General features: G+C 47.7%; 2 protein-coding genes across 4 annotated transcripts in view; one reads left to right on the top strand and one right to left on the bottom strand.

Moving 5' to 3' along the window:
* Positions 1-17,963, top strand: part of Rad9a (RAD9 checkpoint clamp component A) — a 65,069-nt gene that overhangs the window by 16,307 nt on the left and 30,799 nt on the right. The gene's annotated exons all lie outside the window — the stretch shown is intronic.
* On the bottom strand, positions 8,869-10,622 carry Pold4 (DNA polymerase delta 4, accessory subunit). 2 transcript variants are annotated; one of them, XM_006230841.5, is made up of 4 exons: positions 10,319-10,622; positions 9,954-10,043; positions 9,649-9,760; positions 8,869-9,104 (listed from the first exon to the last, which is right to left on the bottom strand). In XM_006230841.5, exons 1-4 carry the CDS (start codon positions 10,413-10,415, stop codon positions 9,080-9,082), a joined length of 324 nt encoding a protein of 107 aa, XP_006230903.1. In that variant the 5' UTR covers positions 10,416-10,622; the 3' UTR covers positions 8,869-9,079.

Raw genomic sequence — 17,963 nt, 5'->3', positions numbered from 1 at the left:
TCTTTCCTAAAACAAAGTGAGTTTCCTATGTATTTACAATTTATCTTGGAAATCAGTCACTGCACATCAGCCAGGAAGAGACATCCTCTTCCATGTCTCAAGCTGTGGAGCCACACTGGGCAGCCCCCTGTGGGTAGGGTCGCAGGCTGTTTTCAGTATTCTGCCATTCACACAATACCACAGCAGTCAGTGCTCTTAACCACTGAGCCATCTCTCCAGCCCCCATATGGGCTTGTTAACCAACTAACTGAAAGTGTCTGTGTTCATTTTAAAGTCATCACGTTTGAACTTCTACATCTGCTGTCTTGACGAGTTGCTCCTTGTCTCACTGCTAGGGCACTGCCAGGTAAAAGGTACTAGGCCCACTAGAAATAGCATTTGGAAAGGATACCTACTTCAGGACTGGGTAGGAATCCTTTCTCTCCCAGTGACTGTAACACACAGAGGGCAGCATTGTGAGTCCAGACATAGCTATAGAAATGTTGCAGTGTGAGGAACAGTGGCCTTTTACCCCGAGACACTGCTTCTTCCTCCTCCTCTTCCTCTGTCATCACCACCACCACCACTACCATCATCATCACCATCATCATTTTTCTGTGAGTAGGTCACAAGGAACTCATGTTGACCTGGAGCTCACAGTAGAGCTGAGGCTCCCAATCTTCATGCCTCCACCTCCCAAGTGCTGTAGTTATAGGTATGTTTGGTTTTTTTTTTTTTTTCTTCTTTTTTTTCGGAGCTGGGGACGGAACCCAGGGCTTTGCACTTGCTAGGCAAGTGCTCTACCACTGAGCTAAATCCCCAACCCCAATGTTTGGTATTTCTATTACTTTTAAAATTCTTTAAACACATAAGCATGAACTTGGTAATAAGTGTTTTTTAACTTGATTGAACAGGTAATTTAATTAAATAAATCAAAGTTACTGCTCAAATACATTGTTTCCTTTTTTTTTTTTTTTTTTTTTAGATTTATTTCATATCTTTGGATACACTGTTGCTGTCTTCAGACACACCAGAACAGGGCATTCCAGATGGCTGTGAGCCACCATGTGGTTGCTGGGAATTGAACTCAGGACCTCTGGAAGAGCAGTCAGTGCTCTTAACCACTGAGCCATCTCTCCAGCCCTTCTCCTTTTTTGACAGGGTCTCATGTTTTAGCCCTAGCTGACCTGAGTTCACTGAGTAGATCAGGCTGGTTTTAAACTCACAGAGCCACATGCCTCTACCTCCTGACTGCTGGGATTAAAAGTGTGTGCACACCGTACCCAGATTTACTCCAATCTTCTAAGGCACAAATTAACTTCCTGTCAAAGGCAACAAATATTATCAATTTCTTATTTCAGTTACATTTATTTATTTTTAGTGGTAGTGGGGACACATGCGATGGTGCATGTGTGGAGGTCAGAAGACAGTTCGTGAGAGTTGGTTCTCTCCTTTGGTTGTAGATGAGGTTCCAACTCATGAGGCCCAAACTCAGGCTTGGTGGCGACTGTCTTGTCTTCCAGCCCTAATGGCATAAAATTCTTGGGTGCCTTTTTAGAAGTACTATATGCATAAAGCAAGTGTGTGTGTGTGTGTGTGTGTGTGTGTGTGTGTGTGTGTGTTGCTGTAATCAAACCCAAGGTCATATGCATTCAGCATTATATGTATGTACTTTTTGCTCAAATAGATGCTTCTCTGCAAATCTTCTCCTCACTGCTCTATATGCCTTAGAGTTAGATCAAAGAAGCCAATTCATGAACCAGTCTGTGGAACTTCTGCAGCTCTCTACCCATTGGGTCCCTAAACTTCACTCTTGGCGCTTTTACACACTTATATTCTGCTCTTACAGAAAGGGTTAGTCAGGTGTTTTCCACAAATAGGGAACCTGCCAGATAGGTTTCTCGATAGAGGCTGAAAGGGCTATATCTACACTCATGATTTCCATGAATGATGTCAAACTAATATCCTTGGAATTGGATAGTCTGCACTTCAGCAGTGAGGGGCTGTAACGGTAGCAGTGACCTAGGAGATGATTGTCTCTACTGTGTCCCTCAGTGCATCTGAATAGGCTGGCCACTGGAGGCCTAGGCTTGCAAACAGGAAAGGGTCTGCTTCTGAACTTGACAGAAGAGTGATTTAGGTCGAGCCTTAGTTTCACTAAAGCTTAGGAGCAGCCTTCACACTGTAAATTATTTCACAGGCTGGAGAAATAAACCAAAAACAGATGTGAACATGACTTGGGAAGGTTGTCAGCCATAGAACTGACCCTGCTGGGGGAGGGGAGCAAAGATCAAATCCTCTCTAGCAGTGAGGTCAATGGTTTGGACTGTTGTCCTAACATGATATGCCATAACAAATACAAACAGGCCACCACAGGGAGCAGGGAGAGAGAAAACCAGGGTGCAGGAAAAGCTAGAGCCAGCAAGAGTAGAACCATTAGCATCTTACAGTGTGGCATCAGAGATAGCCTCAAAGTTAGAGCAGGATGCCTTATCCTTCAAGTTACAAAGAGCCAAACATGGGCCCAAGAAAGACTTGGACCTAGTACATTACCTATAATCACTTGAGCCCTGCTGTGGGCTCATCTGCTTCGTCCTTAGGCAGCTTCTGTGGGCTCTCCCATCTGGCTGGCCCTGCCTGGGAACATAGTCTAAGGGAGGATGAATGCTGCCACCCCTGAATCAGTGCAAATGAGTCAGTGTGCTCCCCCAGGGTTACTGGGGTCCCCATCATTACCAAGGCATGGAGAAAGTCCAAATAGATGTGCAAAGCAAGAACAGAGGTGGGGGGAATGTGGGTTCGTCTCCTCTGTTCTTCCTAACAGTGCTGTCCAGAGAGCTCTGCAGCCAACCTCCTTGTCAGCCTCGTGATGCTGCCCCTCAGTCTTCCTGCCATGCTAAGACCTTCCTCTTTGGTTGGCTGGATCTTCTTTCAACATCTAAACAGAATTTTCCTAAGTGCTGTCTTTGGTCTTCTGGTCCCACCTTTTCCGTCTCTTTTCTCTCAAAAGATTTACCTGTATTCTTGGGGTTGGTGGTCACTTCTGTGCATGAGTCTCTTCTGTCTCTGGATGTCATCCCTCCCCTGTCTTCACTTCTGGACTTAACTCTGTTTACATTGCCAACCAAGTTTTCCCTCTGGATATCTGTCATCACCTCAAAGCAACCATGTGTAAAACTGAGCTGTTTCCCTCCCATCTCTACTTCTCTGCTCGAAAATCAGTGTTCCTTCAATCACACAAACTCAAAAGTCAGATCTGATGCCTCCTCCTGTTCCCACCTTCCTTCATAACAGTCTTTGTCCTTCCCTTTGTCCCTGTTAATCCAAGGTCTTAGCACTCCATATCTTTAATATTCATTAGCTTCCTATTTGGTTTTTCTCCCTGTAGTACTGCTCCCCTGCTCTAAGACAACCTCTTTCTGTCTCTGTCTCTCTGTCTCTCTCTTTTATTTTTTTTTATTTCAGATTTATTTACTTACTATATATAAGTACACTGTAACTGTCTTCAGACACACCAGGAGAGGGCATTGGATCTCATTACAGATGGTTTTAAGCCACCATGTGGTTGTTGGGATTTGAACTCAGAACCTCTGAAAGAGCAGTTAGTGCTCCTAACCGCTGAGCCATCTCTCCAGCCCTCTGTCTCTCTCTCTTGAGACAGGGTCTCTCTATGTAGCCCTGGCTATCCTGTAGCTTGCTGTGTAGACCAAGCCAGCCGTGAACTCAGAGATCTGTCTGCCTTTGCCTCTAGAATGCTAAAGGTGTGTGCCACCATTCTGGATTATAATCTTTCTGTTGTTCTTCCATACCTGGCCTGACAGACTGTTTAGGATGGCTCTTTTGGTTTTGTCTCTTCTACCCAGAAACCTTCAGGCACTCCCACTACCATAGCTCAAAACCCCTTTCTCAGCCCAGCCTGCCTAACTGGCTTTATCACACAAGATAAAGAGTACAGGCTTGGAGCTGGACTTTAGGAGCAAAGCTCACATGCCAATCGCCCAGAGCAAACATTTCCCTTTCTCTGCTGTACAGCCTTTTCAAAATTGCTGTGTAAGAAGTAATATAGTCTCCTCTAGAGTAGCTGTGAGGATAAAAAACACACAGTGCTGGACACATAAGTATGTCTTTTGGTGTTTTTCCAATGTTATGTCTCTGTGTGTGCATGTGTAGCACTGGTGTGCCTGGTGCCAGCAGAGGCAAGAAAAGGGTGTTAGAGCCCCTGGCACTAGGATTACAAGTGCTTGTGAGATGCCATGTGGTTGCTGGGGACCAAAGCCAGCTCCTCTGCAAGAGCAACAACTACTCTTAACCTGTGCAGCCATCTCTCCAGCTGAGCTGTGCAGCCGCCTCTCCAGCCCCCTAGATAGCTTTTAGTTGTACTATCACATGTATGGCATACCGTGCATAGATCATACATGGCCCCTGTCTTAGTTTGATTTATACTGCTATGATAAAAACCATGACCAAAAGGGACTACAGGAGGAAAGGGTTTATTTTATCTTATACTTTCAGTCTACCACCGAGGGAAGTCAGGACAAGTCTCAAGCAAGGCAGGAGCCTGGAGGCAGGAGCTCAGGCAGATGCTATAGAGGAATGCTCCTTACTGGCTTGGTCCTCCTGGCTTGCTCTCATACACCTTAGGACCGCTTACCCATGGATGGCATCACCCACCATGGGCTGAGCTCATCCACATCAATCATTAGCCAAGAAAAACCTCTACAGGCCAATCTGATGGGAATATTTCCCCAGCTGAGGTTCCTTCTCAGATGATTCCACCCTGTGTCAAGTTGACAAAAACCACCAAACACCCCCGTCCCCAGCACACACATGCACACTTTCTATTTGTTCAGGCCAGAGTGCCAGTCTCTGCCTGCAGGCTCTAGCTTACCCTTCAAGGACTGGAGACCTTCCATTTCCTCTGGCCTAGTGCTTATTTACTGCTGCACAGTGCTGCTTAGACTGAGCTGAGCTGCGATGGGTGTCAGGGGCTTATGAGGCCAGCCTTAGGATGCACAAACACATCTCCCTGACGGGGTTTATTTTTATTTTTTGAAACAGCTACTTCCGACACATCACTAGAGTCTAGACTCAAATGTAAAATTGGCAGATTTTTTTTTTTCTATTCTTGTTTTCGGAGCTGGGGACGGAACCCAGGGCCTTGTGCTTGCTAGGCAAGTGCCCTACCACTGAGCCGAATCCCCAACCCCAAATTGGCAGATTTTTAAAAGACCAAACACAAAACTACCGAGAGTACTTAGAGACTGCATTAATTCGATAGTGGAAGGTCTAAGAAGAAGGAACACTGTGAACCCAAAGGCTTGGTGCAATGAGGGTGAGCAGGGTGACTTCAGTGCAGCAGGGGGAGCCATGTGCACTGGAGGCGTCTGCAGAATGGTTCCTGCACACCCCTACCCCAGATGCTCTCTGCTTCCTGAGAACCAGGCACCTCTGTGTCTCTGGATTTCTAGGTTGCCTGGGGGCAGCATTTGTATTACATGAGGTTTTTTTTTTTTTTTTAACTTTCCCCATATGTAGACCTTATCTCATCAAGTCCATCCTAACATCTGGAGTGCAGGTGTTTGGCTAGCCTGATGGGGCAGCTGTGAAGGCTGGCTTTGCTGTTTTCTAGCTGTGCAGAGCATTTTCCCTCTCAGCGTCAGTTTCTTTATTTGTAAAGCAGAGACAATAATTATTACTCCCAGGCTTTAACTAATAATATGCAGTATTCAGCACAGCAGGTGGCAGGATAAGCATCTAGCAAACATGCCACGCTACCCAGCATTTCAGGCTCTCAGCGAGCATCTGCTCCTCCAATATCCCCAGTGCTCAAGACATCCCTTCCCTGTACCTCTCTTGCACGCTCTCAGTCATTTACCTAGGTTCCCAGGCCTCCCGATTGCCCTTAGCAGTGACCCCCTGGCAGTGCATCACATCCTGTCCTAGGCACCACTCTTGATTGTGAACACTGTGTAATTAAGCTGCTCTGCCGCTCCATCTAAGACAAAAGACCAAACAAACCCTTCCTTTGATCTCATTCCCTTTCCATCTACAGTCTCCACGCCTTTACAGTAAAACGTTTCTCAAGGAGCCGGCATATGCTCAGCTCGGCAGCACATACACTGAAGTTGGAAAGATGGGATGGCATAGAATTGGTGAAGCACTCCAGATCTTTCTTCCTCACAGTCCAGTGCTAGAGGCAGAGACACTCCGGCCATTATCCCTTCCCTAGCGTGATAATACTGCCTTTACCCAGGAGCCAAAATAATCAAACCAAAACAGACAAGTCCCTGTTCCCAGTTCTCCAGGCAGGCTCTTACCTCACACCACAAAGCTGTTTTTACCAAAGTTTCCAGGGACCTCTGTGTGGCTGAACCCTCTCAAATTGTATTTTACCAGTTTCTTGGGAACACCTAAGGGTTGAAACTCTCTGCATGATTCCCCAGGCTCTCTGTTACCCCACTGTTCTGCTCTTCCTTTGGCTCTGCAGGCTACCCTTACCTGTCTCTTTTGCTCCATTCTTCCACTTCCCTGGCCTAGGAGTAGGGCTGGGTTGTCATTGGATCCCTCTTCTGTCAATACTCTTAATATACTGATTGATGGATTTGGATTTTTAAGGCACGGTCTCTATATAGCTCTAATAGTCCTGTGACTCTCTACATATACCAGGCTAGACTTGAACTCAGAGATCTTCCTGTCTCTGTCTTCTGAGTGCTGAGAACATTTTGGAGACAAGGTGTTGCTATGTTGCCAGACTGTCTTTGAAACTTCAGTCCTGAATTGGGTTCCAGAGCGTTGGGATTACAAGTGATCAAGCACCACTGTGCTCAGCTCATTCTTGTGACCTTAAATGCCATTTGAAAGTTCCCTCAAAGTTTTATCTCAAATCTAGACCTCTCCAGAATTCCGGATTTACCATATCTTCTGCCTACATCCCATCTTTACTGGGATACATTGCAATCACTTCAAAAGTAACATATTGACTGGGGGTGTAGCTCAGTAATAGAGCACTTGCTTGTTATAGGCAAGACCTCAGGCTCCACCCACAGCCCCTCCCCAAAGCCAAGCACCTAAAGCTCTTTGCTCCCTTCCTCCTCTCAGCACAGTGCTCCCTATCTACTAGGGATCTGACCTTCCAGTCACTCAAGCCCAAATCCTTGGGGTTATCCTTGCCCCCTGCCCCTTAAATGCCAGTCAACAGCAGCAGCCCCTGATGGTCAGTTGTCCCCTCAAAAAGATGTGGCCACTTCTCACCAGTCCCATCTCCCCACCTGCCTCAAACCACATCTCTGTCACCTCTCCTCAGACAGGTTTCGTTACCCTTGCTGAGCAGAGCAGTTTCATCACCTGCCTGCTTTCCGAACTCCACAGACCGTTTCCACCCACAGCTGCACTTGTATTTTCAAAACATAAGTTCAATGATGTCATTCCGTAAAGCCGTCCATATCTCTTTTCACTCACTGTAAAATCCAGATTTCTTACCACGGTCTGCAATGCCCAATGGGACTGGTCTGCTACCTGTTTGGCCTCATTCCCTTCTGTCTCCCCCTTGTCCCCTGTTTCTGACCTTCACATTCTTGTGTGAACAGTCTGGAAATGTTCCTGCCATTGAGCCTTTTTTGTCATTCTTTCTGTCTGAGACATTAACTCAGGTAGAAGCCTTCTCTTCCTTACTTCCTCTGTGTCTCTTCTCAAATGCTCCCTTACTATGGAGCCTTCCTGTCCAACTTCTCCAAAATATCTCGTTGACATTCTCTAACCCCCCCACAAACCTCTCACCCTAATTTTACTTAATGCTGACCACCACACGACATAACTATATTTATATTTTCAGTAATAGTAACACCCCATGGGGACCTATGGTAGCAGGAACTTAAAGCTGCTCATAAGCTGGGCATATTAAACAGGTTTTTTGCTGGCTTGTCAGGGAAGGGGACTTAGAGTAGGTTTCTTTCTTTCCTTTTTTTTTTTTTTAAGATTTGTTTATTTATTTTATGTATATGCGTACACTGTCACTGTGTTCAGACACACCAGAAGAGGGCATCAGATCCCATTACAGATGGTTGTGAGCCACCATGTGGTTGCTGGGAATTGAACTCAGGACCTCTGGAAGAGCAGTCAGTGCTCTTAACCTCTGAGCCATCTCTTCAGCCCCTAGAGTGGGTTTCTAAGTATTACCAGAGGACACCAGAGGTCACTCATCTTTTGAAAAGACTGCCTTAGAAAAATAGATACGGAAGCCTGGTGGGGTAGAAAGAAACATGAGCCTTTAATCCCAGCACTTGGGTGACAAAGACAGGTAGATTTCTGTGAGTTAAGAGACCAACCTGGGGGCTGGAGAGATGGCTCAGCAGTTAAGAGCACTGACTGCTCTTCCAGAGGTCCTGAGTTCAATTCCCAGCAACCACATGGTGGCTCACAACCATCTGTAATGGGATCTGATGCCCTCTTCTGGTGTGTCTGAAGACAGCAACAGTGTACTCATATAAATAAAATAAAATCTTTAAAAAAAAAAAAAGAGAGAGAGAGAGACCAACCTGGTCTATAGAGTGAGTTCTGGGACAGACAGGACCATATTATGAGACCTTTTTCCCCATTAATTAATTTATTCACTTTACATTCTGATCATAGTGTCTCTCCCCCCCCCCCCATATTGAAACCCTTTAATCTCAAAATTCAGGAATCGAGGCAGGAAGATCTCTGAGTTTGTGGCCAACCTAGTCTACAGAGTAAGTTCCAGGACCAGGATAACACAGAGAAACTGTTTCAAAACAACCAACCAACCAAAAAATAAAATAAAATAAAATAAAAAGCTGTTGCTGGCTCTCCAGACTACTTACATTTTGGGAACTGCCAGCTAGAGTAGGGCATATTAAGAGACTAAAGTCAGGATTTCAGGCTTAATATACTTTATTGTAAGCATTAGTGAACTTTTTGATTAAGAACTCAGCCAGTTGTGTTCTCAGCAAGATGCCCTAGGTGGGCCCTGACTACATCTGGCTTTATGCCAGACTGTGCTGGATTTGCCACACCATAGGTCAGAGAGGGTGTGGCAGACATCTAGTGCTCATGATTAGAGCTTGGAGGTGCTCTGCTCGGCTTCTCAGGTCCCCAGGAGCTTCAGTAGCCTGTTGTGTAGACAGATAAGAAGCTGGACCAGGAAGACCTCCAAAGTCAGCCTGCTAACTTGTTATCCAAAAATGGAATGGTGATCAGAGAAAGCCATGATGTCTGCCCTGAAGTTCTTGGTGGCTAGGAGATGCCAAGGGGACAACCTAGGTGGTACCTCAGAGTGGGTAGAGATGCCAGAGGCTGTGGAAGACAGGGTGGGAGAAGGAATGCATAACCAAGTTGGCTCTGTTCCCTGATGGACTATCTCTAGTTCGTAACTATTGCCTATCGTTCTGTGGCTCTGGTGAACACCCCAGTATGCATGGATAGCCCCATGGGCCCTAGATATACTCTTCCCCCACCATTAGCTCATAGAGGTAAGGTCATTGTAGAGAACTGTCTCAAGCCAGGCACCTAGAAGACCCTTTTTGCTTGTCAGGAAGGACTCTCTAAGTCTGTACCCATTTCTCCAAGTCAAGGCAGCCCCTACATAGACCAAGAGGGTGGCAACCCTTGGAGAAGTGCCTGGTTTCCCTGAAGGCTGTCCCAGCTTGTCCTGACCTGCATTGGAAGCGAGAGTCTTCAGGATGTGTCTTCAACACTTGGTACACCTCTACGGGGGGCTTCAAGCCCATCTGCTCTGCCCGATGCCAGCGCTGCAGCCTTGTGATACCTACCACCGGGGAAAGAAGTCAGGATGGGCAGGGGAGTCTGGGCTAGAGAATACAGAGGGCAGTTTCTTGAGCCTACATACGTCAGTCTCAGGAAACAGGTGTCCAAGAGTTAGGCAGGCACTTGGACTACTTCTGAGGCACATTGATGACAGAACTGTGCCTAATGGGAGGGGCCGGAAATGGGGTTCTCACCTGTGCAAGGCCCATACTGCCAGGCCAGGTCAAACTGCCTCAGCAACTCCAGCTCTGTTTCCTCCTGGCTGAGGGACTGGGTGTCTTCCCCTGCAATAACATGTGGCTCCTCAGGCTCATCCAGGCCTTTGCCCTGGACTCAGAGCTGTGCCTCTATTTCTTGGCTATCTCCCCACTCGTTTGCCTTTGCCATCGGGCAGACAGACAGCTCATCGGAAGTGCGAGACATGCTAGCTTCTCCTTTTAGCCAACACACACACACACACACACACACACACACACACACACACACACACACACACACACAGAGTCCTTTCTGGTCACTTCATGTCCATTTCTCCCTGCCACCCCCACATTTCAGAGACCTAGCTCGGGTGCCAGCTCCCCCTTGTTGTGCCCAGGGGGCCCCTCCCTCTTCTTCACAACAGGGTAGGAGTCTGTGATGAACCGCTTCCGACCCATGGCGGCCACCCAGGCAGGCGGAGCAGGAGGCAAAGAAAAGGCAGGGCAGCGGGCCTGTGAGAGACAGCTGCTGAGAGTGAGAGAGGGGGCCAGAGAAAGATAGGCCAGCAATGGACAGACAAGTTGACCCAGACAAGCATAGAGAGGAAGTCCTTAAGTTCCAGGGAATGACGCCTGTCTTCCGCCCCCACAAGCATGCAAACATCAGAGACCTAAGCAAATGGCAAACGGCCTTTGCGGGGCGGGGCCTTAATTCTAGCCAATGGCAATCGGCAGAAGCAGGGGGCGGGGTAGCTGCTGCTGCGTTCCGATTGAGGAGGGGTTAGGCGGAACCAAGAACCTGTCAAGATGCCCCAGACTTCACCACCTCCTCGGGTTTCTCATTGGTCTACTTGGGTCCCCAGGGACGTATAGAGAGTTATCCTCGGCCTCTCACTTCCCGTTTTTCCTTCCTAGGCAAATGTTCTTTTCAGCCTCACTAATCCCCGTGGCCAGTTTGTAAGTCCCCTGAGAACCTTTTACTCCTGCCGGTTGGCCCTAGAGCGCTGTGGGATCAGATCTGTAGGTCCAAAGAGAGTTTGGACTTGACCAGGTCCTTCCCTGCTCCTACTGGCCCCAGGAGACCTTGCTGAAGAAACCCATGCGCTCAGAAGGCTCCTTTCTCACAGTCTGCTGGCAGAGACACTGTTCACTCAACCCAGGCATACGGTTGCTGTGCCTGCTGTCAAGTCCCACAGCCTGCCTCTGTCCCCTTTGCTAGTCAGGAAGATTCCATTCCAAGGAAGACACCAGAAATATAGTCCCCACTCTCCATGGGTTCATATTCCCAGTTCTTAATGGACAGATCTGCTCTGTTTTTTCTTGTTTTTGTTTTTGTTTTCTGAATGTGTATCACGAACAGAAAATAATTTCAATAAACCTAACCTTCATATTGGATTTACCATGTGCCAAGTTCTAAGCATCTCCCACATGCTAATTCAAAATAGATATCAAAAGAGGTTTTTGCAAGTGGGAAGTGTAGGCAAATTGTGATCAGTACTCTTAGTCACAGATACTGTGTAACTAACTAGCCTTCCTTGTGCTCTAGAAGCTCCCAAGCTTACAAGGTATAGGGTCAAACACAGTTGTCAGGCCTGGACAGAAGAGCAGGAGTAAGAACTCCTCAGAGCTAGAGGAGGATGGTAGGCACTGGGAGAAGACCTCCAGAAGGTAATTGCTGTAAACAGTGTCTCTCAATTTTCTACCCATGACCTTTGTTTTGGGGCTCCTGTCATCGCTGACTCACCCGTACTACCACCTCCCCCTCACCAACTTCCTGGCAGCGGGTGAAAGTGTTGGCCTGTGGGAGTCTGGGAACCAGCACTGGGACTGACCCAGCACTAATCACCCTCTGGAGCGCCCATCCGGTTCTTCCTTCCAGGGGTGCAAGGTCTATGGATTAGAGGCCTTTGCCCTCCTTTTCAGAAGTTCTGAGATCTAGCTTAGGAAGCACTCAGCTGGCCTCCCGTGTGTGTGGAGGCAGAGAGGAGGGTCACTCCAGAGAGGAGCCTAGCAGTGGTGGGCAGAAGGGTGTGTCTCCAGGGTCTCCTCTTGCCTAGCCTTCCCCCATTAGCTTTTGGAAGAAGAGGGAGATGCGGGCACAACTACAAAGACCTGGAATACCTTTCTCTGACCCACTGTCTGGGGTGTCCCAAGTCTGATAACTCCATCTGTCTCCTGGACAGTGGAGCCCACATCTAGGAGAAGAAACCCCACAGAGTTGAGAAGGGGGACAGAGAGGATTCTCTATTCAAAAGGGAAAGGTATTAGGTCTACTCAGGCCAAGTGCCCTATAGTGGGGTAGCTCCTAGGCTTTATGGGACTGACCACTCCTCCTAAAAGGCCTCAGATACTCTAAGGCTGTTCCCAAAGGTATGTGGCACCCACTTCCTGAGTCCACAAAGCTCTGAGGGAACAGGGAAGCCTGGGTGGGGCAGACCCCTCCTCATTCCTGGTCCCTCCCACCTCTGAAAGCTGATAGCCGTGGGGCCTGCCACCGCCCAGGGAGCGTGAAATGGGGTGTGCCGCTGGGCGGCCACAGCAGCTCCCACCACTGCCTGGGCCTATTCCCCTCTCTCCTTTGGCAGCTCCTGATACCGATACCCTGACCTGCTCTGGGGATCTTGGCTGGGCCGTCCCTACCTGCTCCCCCTCACACCCCCACCCCAGATCTCCTGGCTCAGGTCCAGGTGGCTTCTCCTACACTTGTCTGGAAAGATACCTCCCAGGGGCTTTAGGTTCCCTCAGCCCCTAAGGGATCTGGAATGTTCTGCCTCAGTGCAGGAACCCTAGCACTGGCCTTCTGGTGGGGGGAGGGAGGGGATCGGAGGTGGAGTTCTCCCTAGGGAAGCGTGCTGTCTTCTCCAGGTGAGAACTGGGGTCATCCTGGCCTGCTCAGCATCCAGTGGTTCTCTAAGGTGTTTAAGGCACAGACTTGGTCTCCTATCTTTGGGCATTTTCCTTCCTGCCTAGAACACTTTGCTTGATGCAGGCAGCTTCTTGGGCCCTACCAAACTGCTCTTCAGTTCTTAGAGTGGAGACCAAACTGCTGGTCTAAGTTAGGGGCTCAATTCTGCCTTGTATGGGAAGTGTCTTTGGTCAGCACTGATTCCAGAAGTTGGTGATAGAAGTAGACAGAGTTAACTTACACCTTGGAAATATCCAAAGGTTCAAGGTCAAAGTCCTGGAGATCACGAGAACAAACAACCTGAACAGAAGCCCAGAACTGGGAGTCCCTGGGGCCGAGCCTCACTGTGCATGGCTCAAGTGGAAAGCAGATTGTGCTTGGCTTTACTCAGTGTGACCGTTCAGGGTGGGGTCAGCACTACACACAAATACTCATCCTGAAATCCTTCTCCTTCAGTTTGAGAGGGGTCATATGGATGGGGCTAGAGAGAGCTGAGGAGATGGGACAGGAGAGGAGAGGGATGTGAGGTCTTTCCCATTTCTTTCTCTCTCCTTAGCAACTCCCCCCTCAGGCCCAGCTATTCATTCTGAGCTGAAAATCAGTCCAGTTTAGGGGATTTTGTGCATCCAGGTGAACACCCCAAACATCTTACCCATCCAAGCCTTCATTCCTTTCCTCAGGTGCCGTATTCCTTCAGGAGCTCCTCCTAGTTCCTCTCTACCCTCTCAGCCCCAACACCTTAGCCTGGTAGGCTCTGAGTTTCCTGTATTTGAAGGGTGAGAAAATAGGACAGTTTCTCTGGGCCCCTAGTGTCTACCCTGCCCTGCTCAGGAGCCTTCCACACCAGCCCCACTGGTCAGCTCACCTTTCACCAGAGCCAACAGTTGAGAAGAAATTCTGGGGATTTGAAAAGCTCCCTTCAGAGCTGGAGAGATGGCTCAGCAGTTAAGAGCACTGACTGCTCTTCCAGAGGTCCTGAGTTCAATTCCCAGCAACCACATGGTGGCTCACAACCATCTATAATGGAATCTGATGCCCTCTTCTGGTATGCATGAAGACAGCTACAGTGCACACATAAATAAATAAACCTTTTTAAAAAAGAAAAGAAAAGCTCCCTTCTGGTCATTCCTCACTGTGGCCACCAGGTGGCAGACTTTGTCCAGCAGGAAAGAGGTCCTAGTTCGTCCCTAAGAGCCATATCCTGGAGGTCTGGCAAGTTGGGGAGGTATCTCAAGTTATCTGTGAACTAGCCAGGTTAGGGACCGGACCTGAAGGGTAAAACAGAAGGAACTGGGGCTCAGAGCCACAGCTCTCTCACAGTCACTTCCTCTGGGTCGTTGGTACTAGTCTGCTGGCAAGAGTTTTATCCCTGCTAGGAAATTTGGATACCAGACTGAGTGAGCTCAAGAATTGAGAGGACAAAGGCAGGGACAATTATGGCTCCCTAGAATTACTAACCTTTGTGCTCTAGGCTAAGGAAAGCAAAGGCCTGCTCTGCCTTCCCATTTTGAGTGACTGTGGCTGTGGTAACTGGTCAATGTATTGTGTAAGATGAGTGTTTGGATGAGTTCTCTTGCTGCCAAGGGGGTCCCTGAGTCCTGGCCATTGCATCATTCTCTGGTGAGGGAGGCATGGTGACTTGCCTCTACCTAGGCCTCCTCAGTATTGGCTCTCAGCCTCCAGAAAGCCACCTTATCTCCTAGGTGCCGGTTTCCAATACACATGGGCTCCCTGGGGAGGTCAGGGAGACTTCAACTCTGCTCATTTTCACTCTCTTCCCCACGACACAGGACTTCTGGGGACCTAGGCAAGAAAGAGATCGAGGCCAAGTGAAGAGAGGGCATTTCCGATGCTGAGGATTAGCAAGACAGACATGGTAACCCTAGGCACTAGAGTGGCATTGTTGAGCAGTTGTGAGCCATTGTGCCACACACTACAAACAGAATAGACACTAGAAAGAACAAAGGCGGGAGTGGATGGAAGAGAAGCTTCATGTGGGGAACACTGAATTCACACAGAAGGTGAGGGCGGGACCTTCCAGGGCAGCCACAGGTGAGAACAGGCTCAGAGAGCACACTTCAGAGCTCTAGGGTTTTTCTTTTTCTTTTTCTTTCTTTTTTTCTGTTTGTTTTTTGGAACAGTTTCTTGACTATCTCAAGACTTTGAATTTACTATGTAAGCCAAGACTGGCCTTGAACTCCTAATCTTCTTGCCTTCATCTCCCAAGTATTGGGATTGCAGATGTGCACACCACTTGAGTTTTTGACATACCCATTAGTAATTCCCAATCACAGTGACAGGGTTTTTGGCACTGTATCCTACTGAGCATCTTGTGGGAGTGTCTGTTACTGGGCTGGTAGCTCTGGTAAAAGAGAAGGTTGGTTAATGTACATTTTTGTTATGAGTTGTCTTTGGCCATCTAGGTTACAACTTTTCTTGTTTTTATTTTTTCAGACAAGATTTCTGTGTGTAGCGCTGGCTATTCTGGAATTCTGGAACTTGATACATAGACCAGGCTGGCCTTGAACTCACAGAGATCTGCTTATCTCTGTCTCCTGAGTGGTGGGATTAAAGGCATACACCTGTAGTATGGCAAAAGGCCATTATAAAAAGGCCTAGCAAAAGTCAGATTGTTTTTTGAGATGTTATTTGTTTGTTTTTTTTTTGGGGGGGTATCGTTGAGGTACCTGGAGATGTTATTTGGTTTGGGGGTTTTGTTTTTTGGGGGGAAGGTGTACTTGGATTTGAACTCGGAGCCTTATGCTTGCTAGGCATGTGCTCTACCACTAGTTATATATTCAGTCAAGGGGCACTGACATATGGGTGCAGATTCTCACAGATCACAGAGTCCAAAGGAGTCAGATTCCCCCTGGAGCTGGAGTTACAGGCCATTGTGAACCACTGTGTGTGGGTGCTGGGAACCAAACTTCCGTCTTCTGCAAGAGCTGCACTCTTTTTCTTTTAAGATTTATTTAATCTTATTTATATACTGTAAATATACAGTATACTGTAGCTGTCTTCAGACACATCTGAAGAGGGTATTAGATCCCATTACAGATGATCCCACCATGTGGTTGCTGCGATTTGAACTCAGAAACTTTGGAAACGTAGTCAGTACTCTTAACCACTAAGCCATCTCTCCAGCCCAAGTTACAACTCTTAAGGTCTTTGAGTCAGAAGCCCAGGTATTGAGAAATTAACATACAAATCAATTTCTGCAGTGCCATAGAGGCAGAGCACTGTGCCCAGAAGTCCTGTGTCCTAGGGAGGAGAGAGCAAATGAGTGGGGTTGATGTCCCCCTGACCTCCCCAGGGAGCCCATGTGTCACACTGGAAACCGGCACCTTGGAGAGAAGGTAGCTTCCTGGAGGCTGAGAGTAGGTCCTGGGGAGGCCTAGGTAGAGGCAAGCAGATTCCGGGTTGCTGAGAAACACCACAGATGGGACCCACAAGAAAGATGTGTCTACAGTCACCTGGTTCTTCCCTGCGTCTGCCCAGCAAGCTTTTGGATTCTCTTTTTCTTATCTCTTCCATACCCCAAACCCTCCGTTCTTCAGCCACCACCCCCACACTTGGCAATAACATGTTTAGATTTCGTCTATTTAAAACAGACAAATGACAAGCCTTCCTTGATCCTGCCTTTACCACAGGACACAGAGTATGTATTCATTTCTACTCCCCTCACACTGTTATCTTTCTTGGACTCACAATTGGGTGTCTGCCTCTCACCTGCTATTTTAATGGCTCTATGGGGTGTGCATGGTGGTACATGCCTATAATGCCAGCACTTAGGACACTGAAGCAGGAGGATCACTGTGAGTTTTAAGTGAGCCTGGTCTACATAGCTCCCTATTATCCAAAAACAAACAAGTTGCCTGTGTTTCCTAACTGCTCAAGCTGGTGGGTTTTGTCTATTTTCTCCTCTCAGTTCCTCTAGAGCATGAGACTGCCGATTAGCGTTCGGCTTCTAAACCCTTCAAAACTCTTTTTTTTAAAAAAAAAACATTTATTTATTTATTATGTATACATCATACAGCTTTCTGCCTGCATGTATGCACCTGCAGGCCAGAAGAGGGCACCAGACCTGATTATAGATGGATGTGAGCCACCATGTGGTTGCTGGGAATTGAACTCAGGACCTCTGGAAGAGCAGTCAGTGCTCTTAACCGCTGAGCCATCTCTCCAGCCCCCTTCAAAACTCTTGTTTTGGACACTCTTTACATCAGTTTAAATCAAATTACCAAGGATTTCACTATGTCAAGCATTATGCTAAACATTATCTGGATGCATGGCTGAGCAATCCTGAGGACTACCTCCAAACTATCTGTGTTCTAACCCATCTCTGCCTATCCAAAGTCTTCCTGTCCTCTGACAGGAACTAAATTTCACCCTGTGCCTTTACGCAAAAGGTACGCCAACCACTTGCTGTGTGCCAGCACTGCACATATCAGTAGGAGACACACTGCTTCCTCCTACGTGCTCTCAGCCTAAGCCCCTCACCCCTTAGGTGCTGCCCTCTGTCCTGCACTTTCATTTGATGGGTCTGCTTGCTTGATTCCCTACCTTTCCTAATATTTATTGGTTCTCTTCTTCTACCATGTAACAGAGATCAAACTCAGGTTAGGCTTGGCAGCAAACACCTTTACCCACTGAGCCATCTCACTGGCCCATTGCCTAGGTCTTTCTACCTTTAAGTAAATCTGCTTCTCATATCCTAACATACTTTCTTTCTTTCTCTCTTTCTTTCTTTCTTTCTTTCTTTCTTTCTTTCTTTCTTTATGTGAGTACACTGTTGCTGTCTGCAGATACACCAGAAGAGAGCATCAGATCCCATTACAGTTGATTGTAAGCCACCATGTGGGTGCTGGGAATTGAACTCAGGACCTCTGGAAGAGCAGTCAGTGTTCTTAACCACTGAGCCATCTCCCAAGCCCCATATTCTAACATTTATGAGCAGCCATCCTACTCCTTTTTCTAGATTGCTTTGTCCACACTTACAGAACACATTAATGAAACACCTTTAGGTTTGGCCCTGAACTGGGCAGAGCGGAAAAAGAAAGAGCAGATGATGTGGTGTATGCTTTCTAAACCAGCACTGCAGA

This window comes from Rattus norvegicus, chromosome 1 (genome assembly GCF_036323735.1).
Source record: "Rattus norvegicus strain BN/NHsdMcwi chromosome 1, GRCr8, whole genome shotgun sequence".
NCBI classification, from domain to species: Eukaryota; Metazoa; Chordata; class Mammalia; order Rodentia; family Muridae; genus Rattus; species Rattus norvegicus.
Note: the sequence above shows the minus strand (reverse complement) of the source record. Positions and strands in the feature narration are given on the sequence as shown.

What these genes read in the sequence shown, in the direction of transcription:
- Pold4 (XM_006230841.5), bottom strand. Translation starts at nt 10,415, where the DNA reads ATGGGTCGGAAGCGGTTCATCACAGACTCCTACCCTGTTGTGAAGAAG. An exon ending in GGAGCTGGCACCCGAGCTAG is followed by an intron (nt 10,044 to 10,318) that starts GTCTCTGAAATG and finishes ATGTTATTGCAG; the next exon opens with GGGAAGACACCCAGTCCCTC. An exon ending in GACTCTCGCTTCCAATGCAG is followed by an intron (nt 9,105 to 9,648) that starts GTCAGGACAAGC and finishes TCTACACAACAG; the next exon opens with GCTACTGAAGCTCCTGGGGA.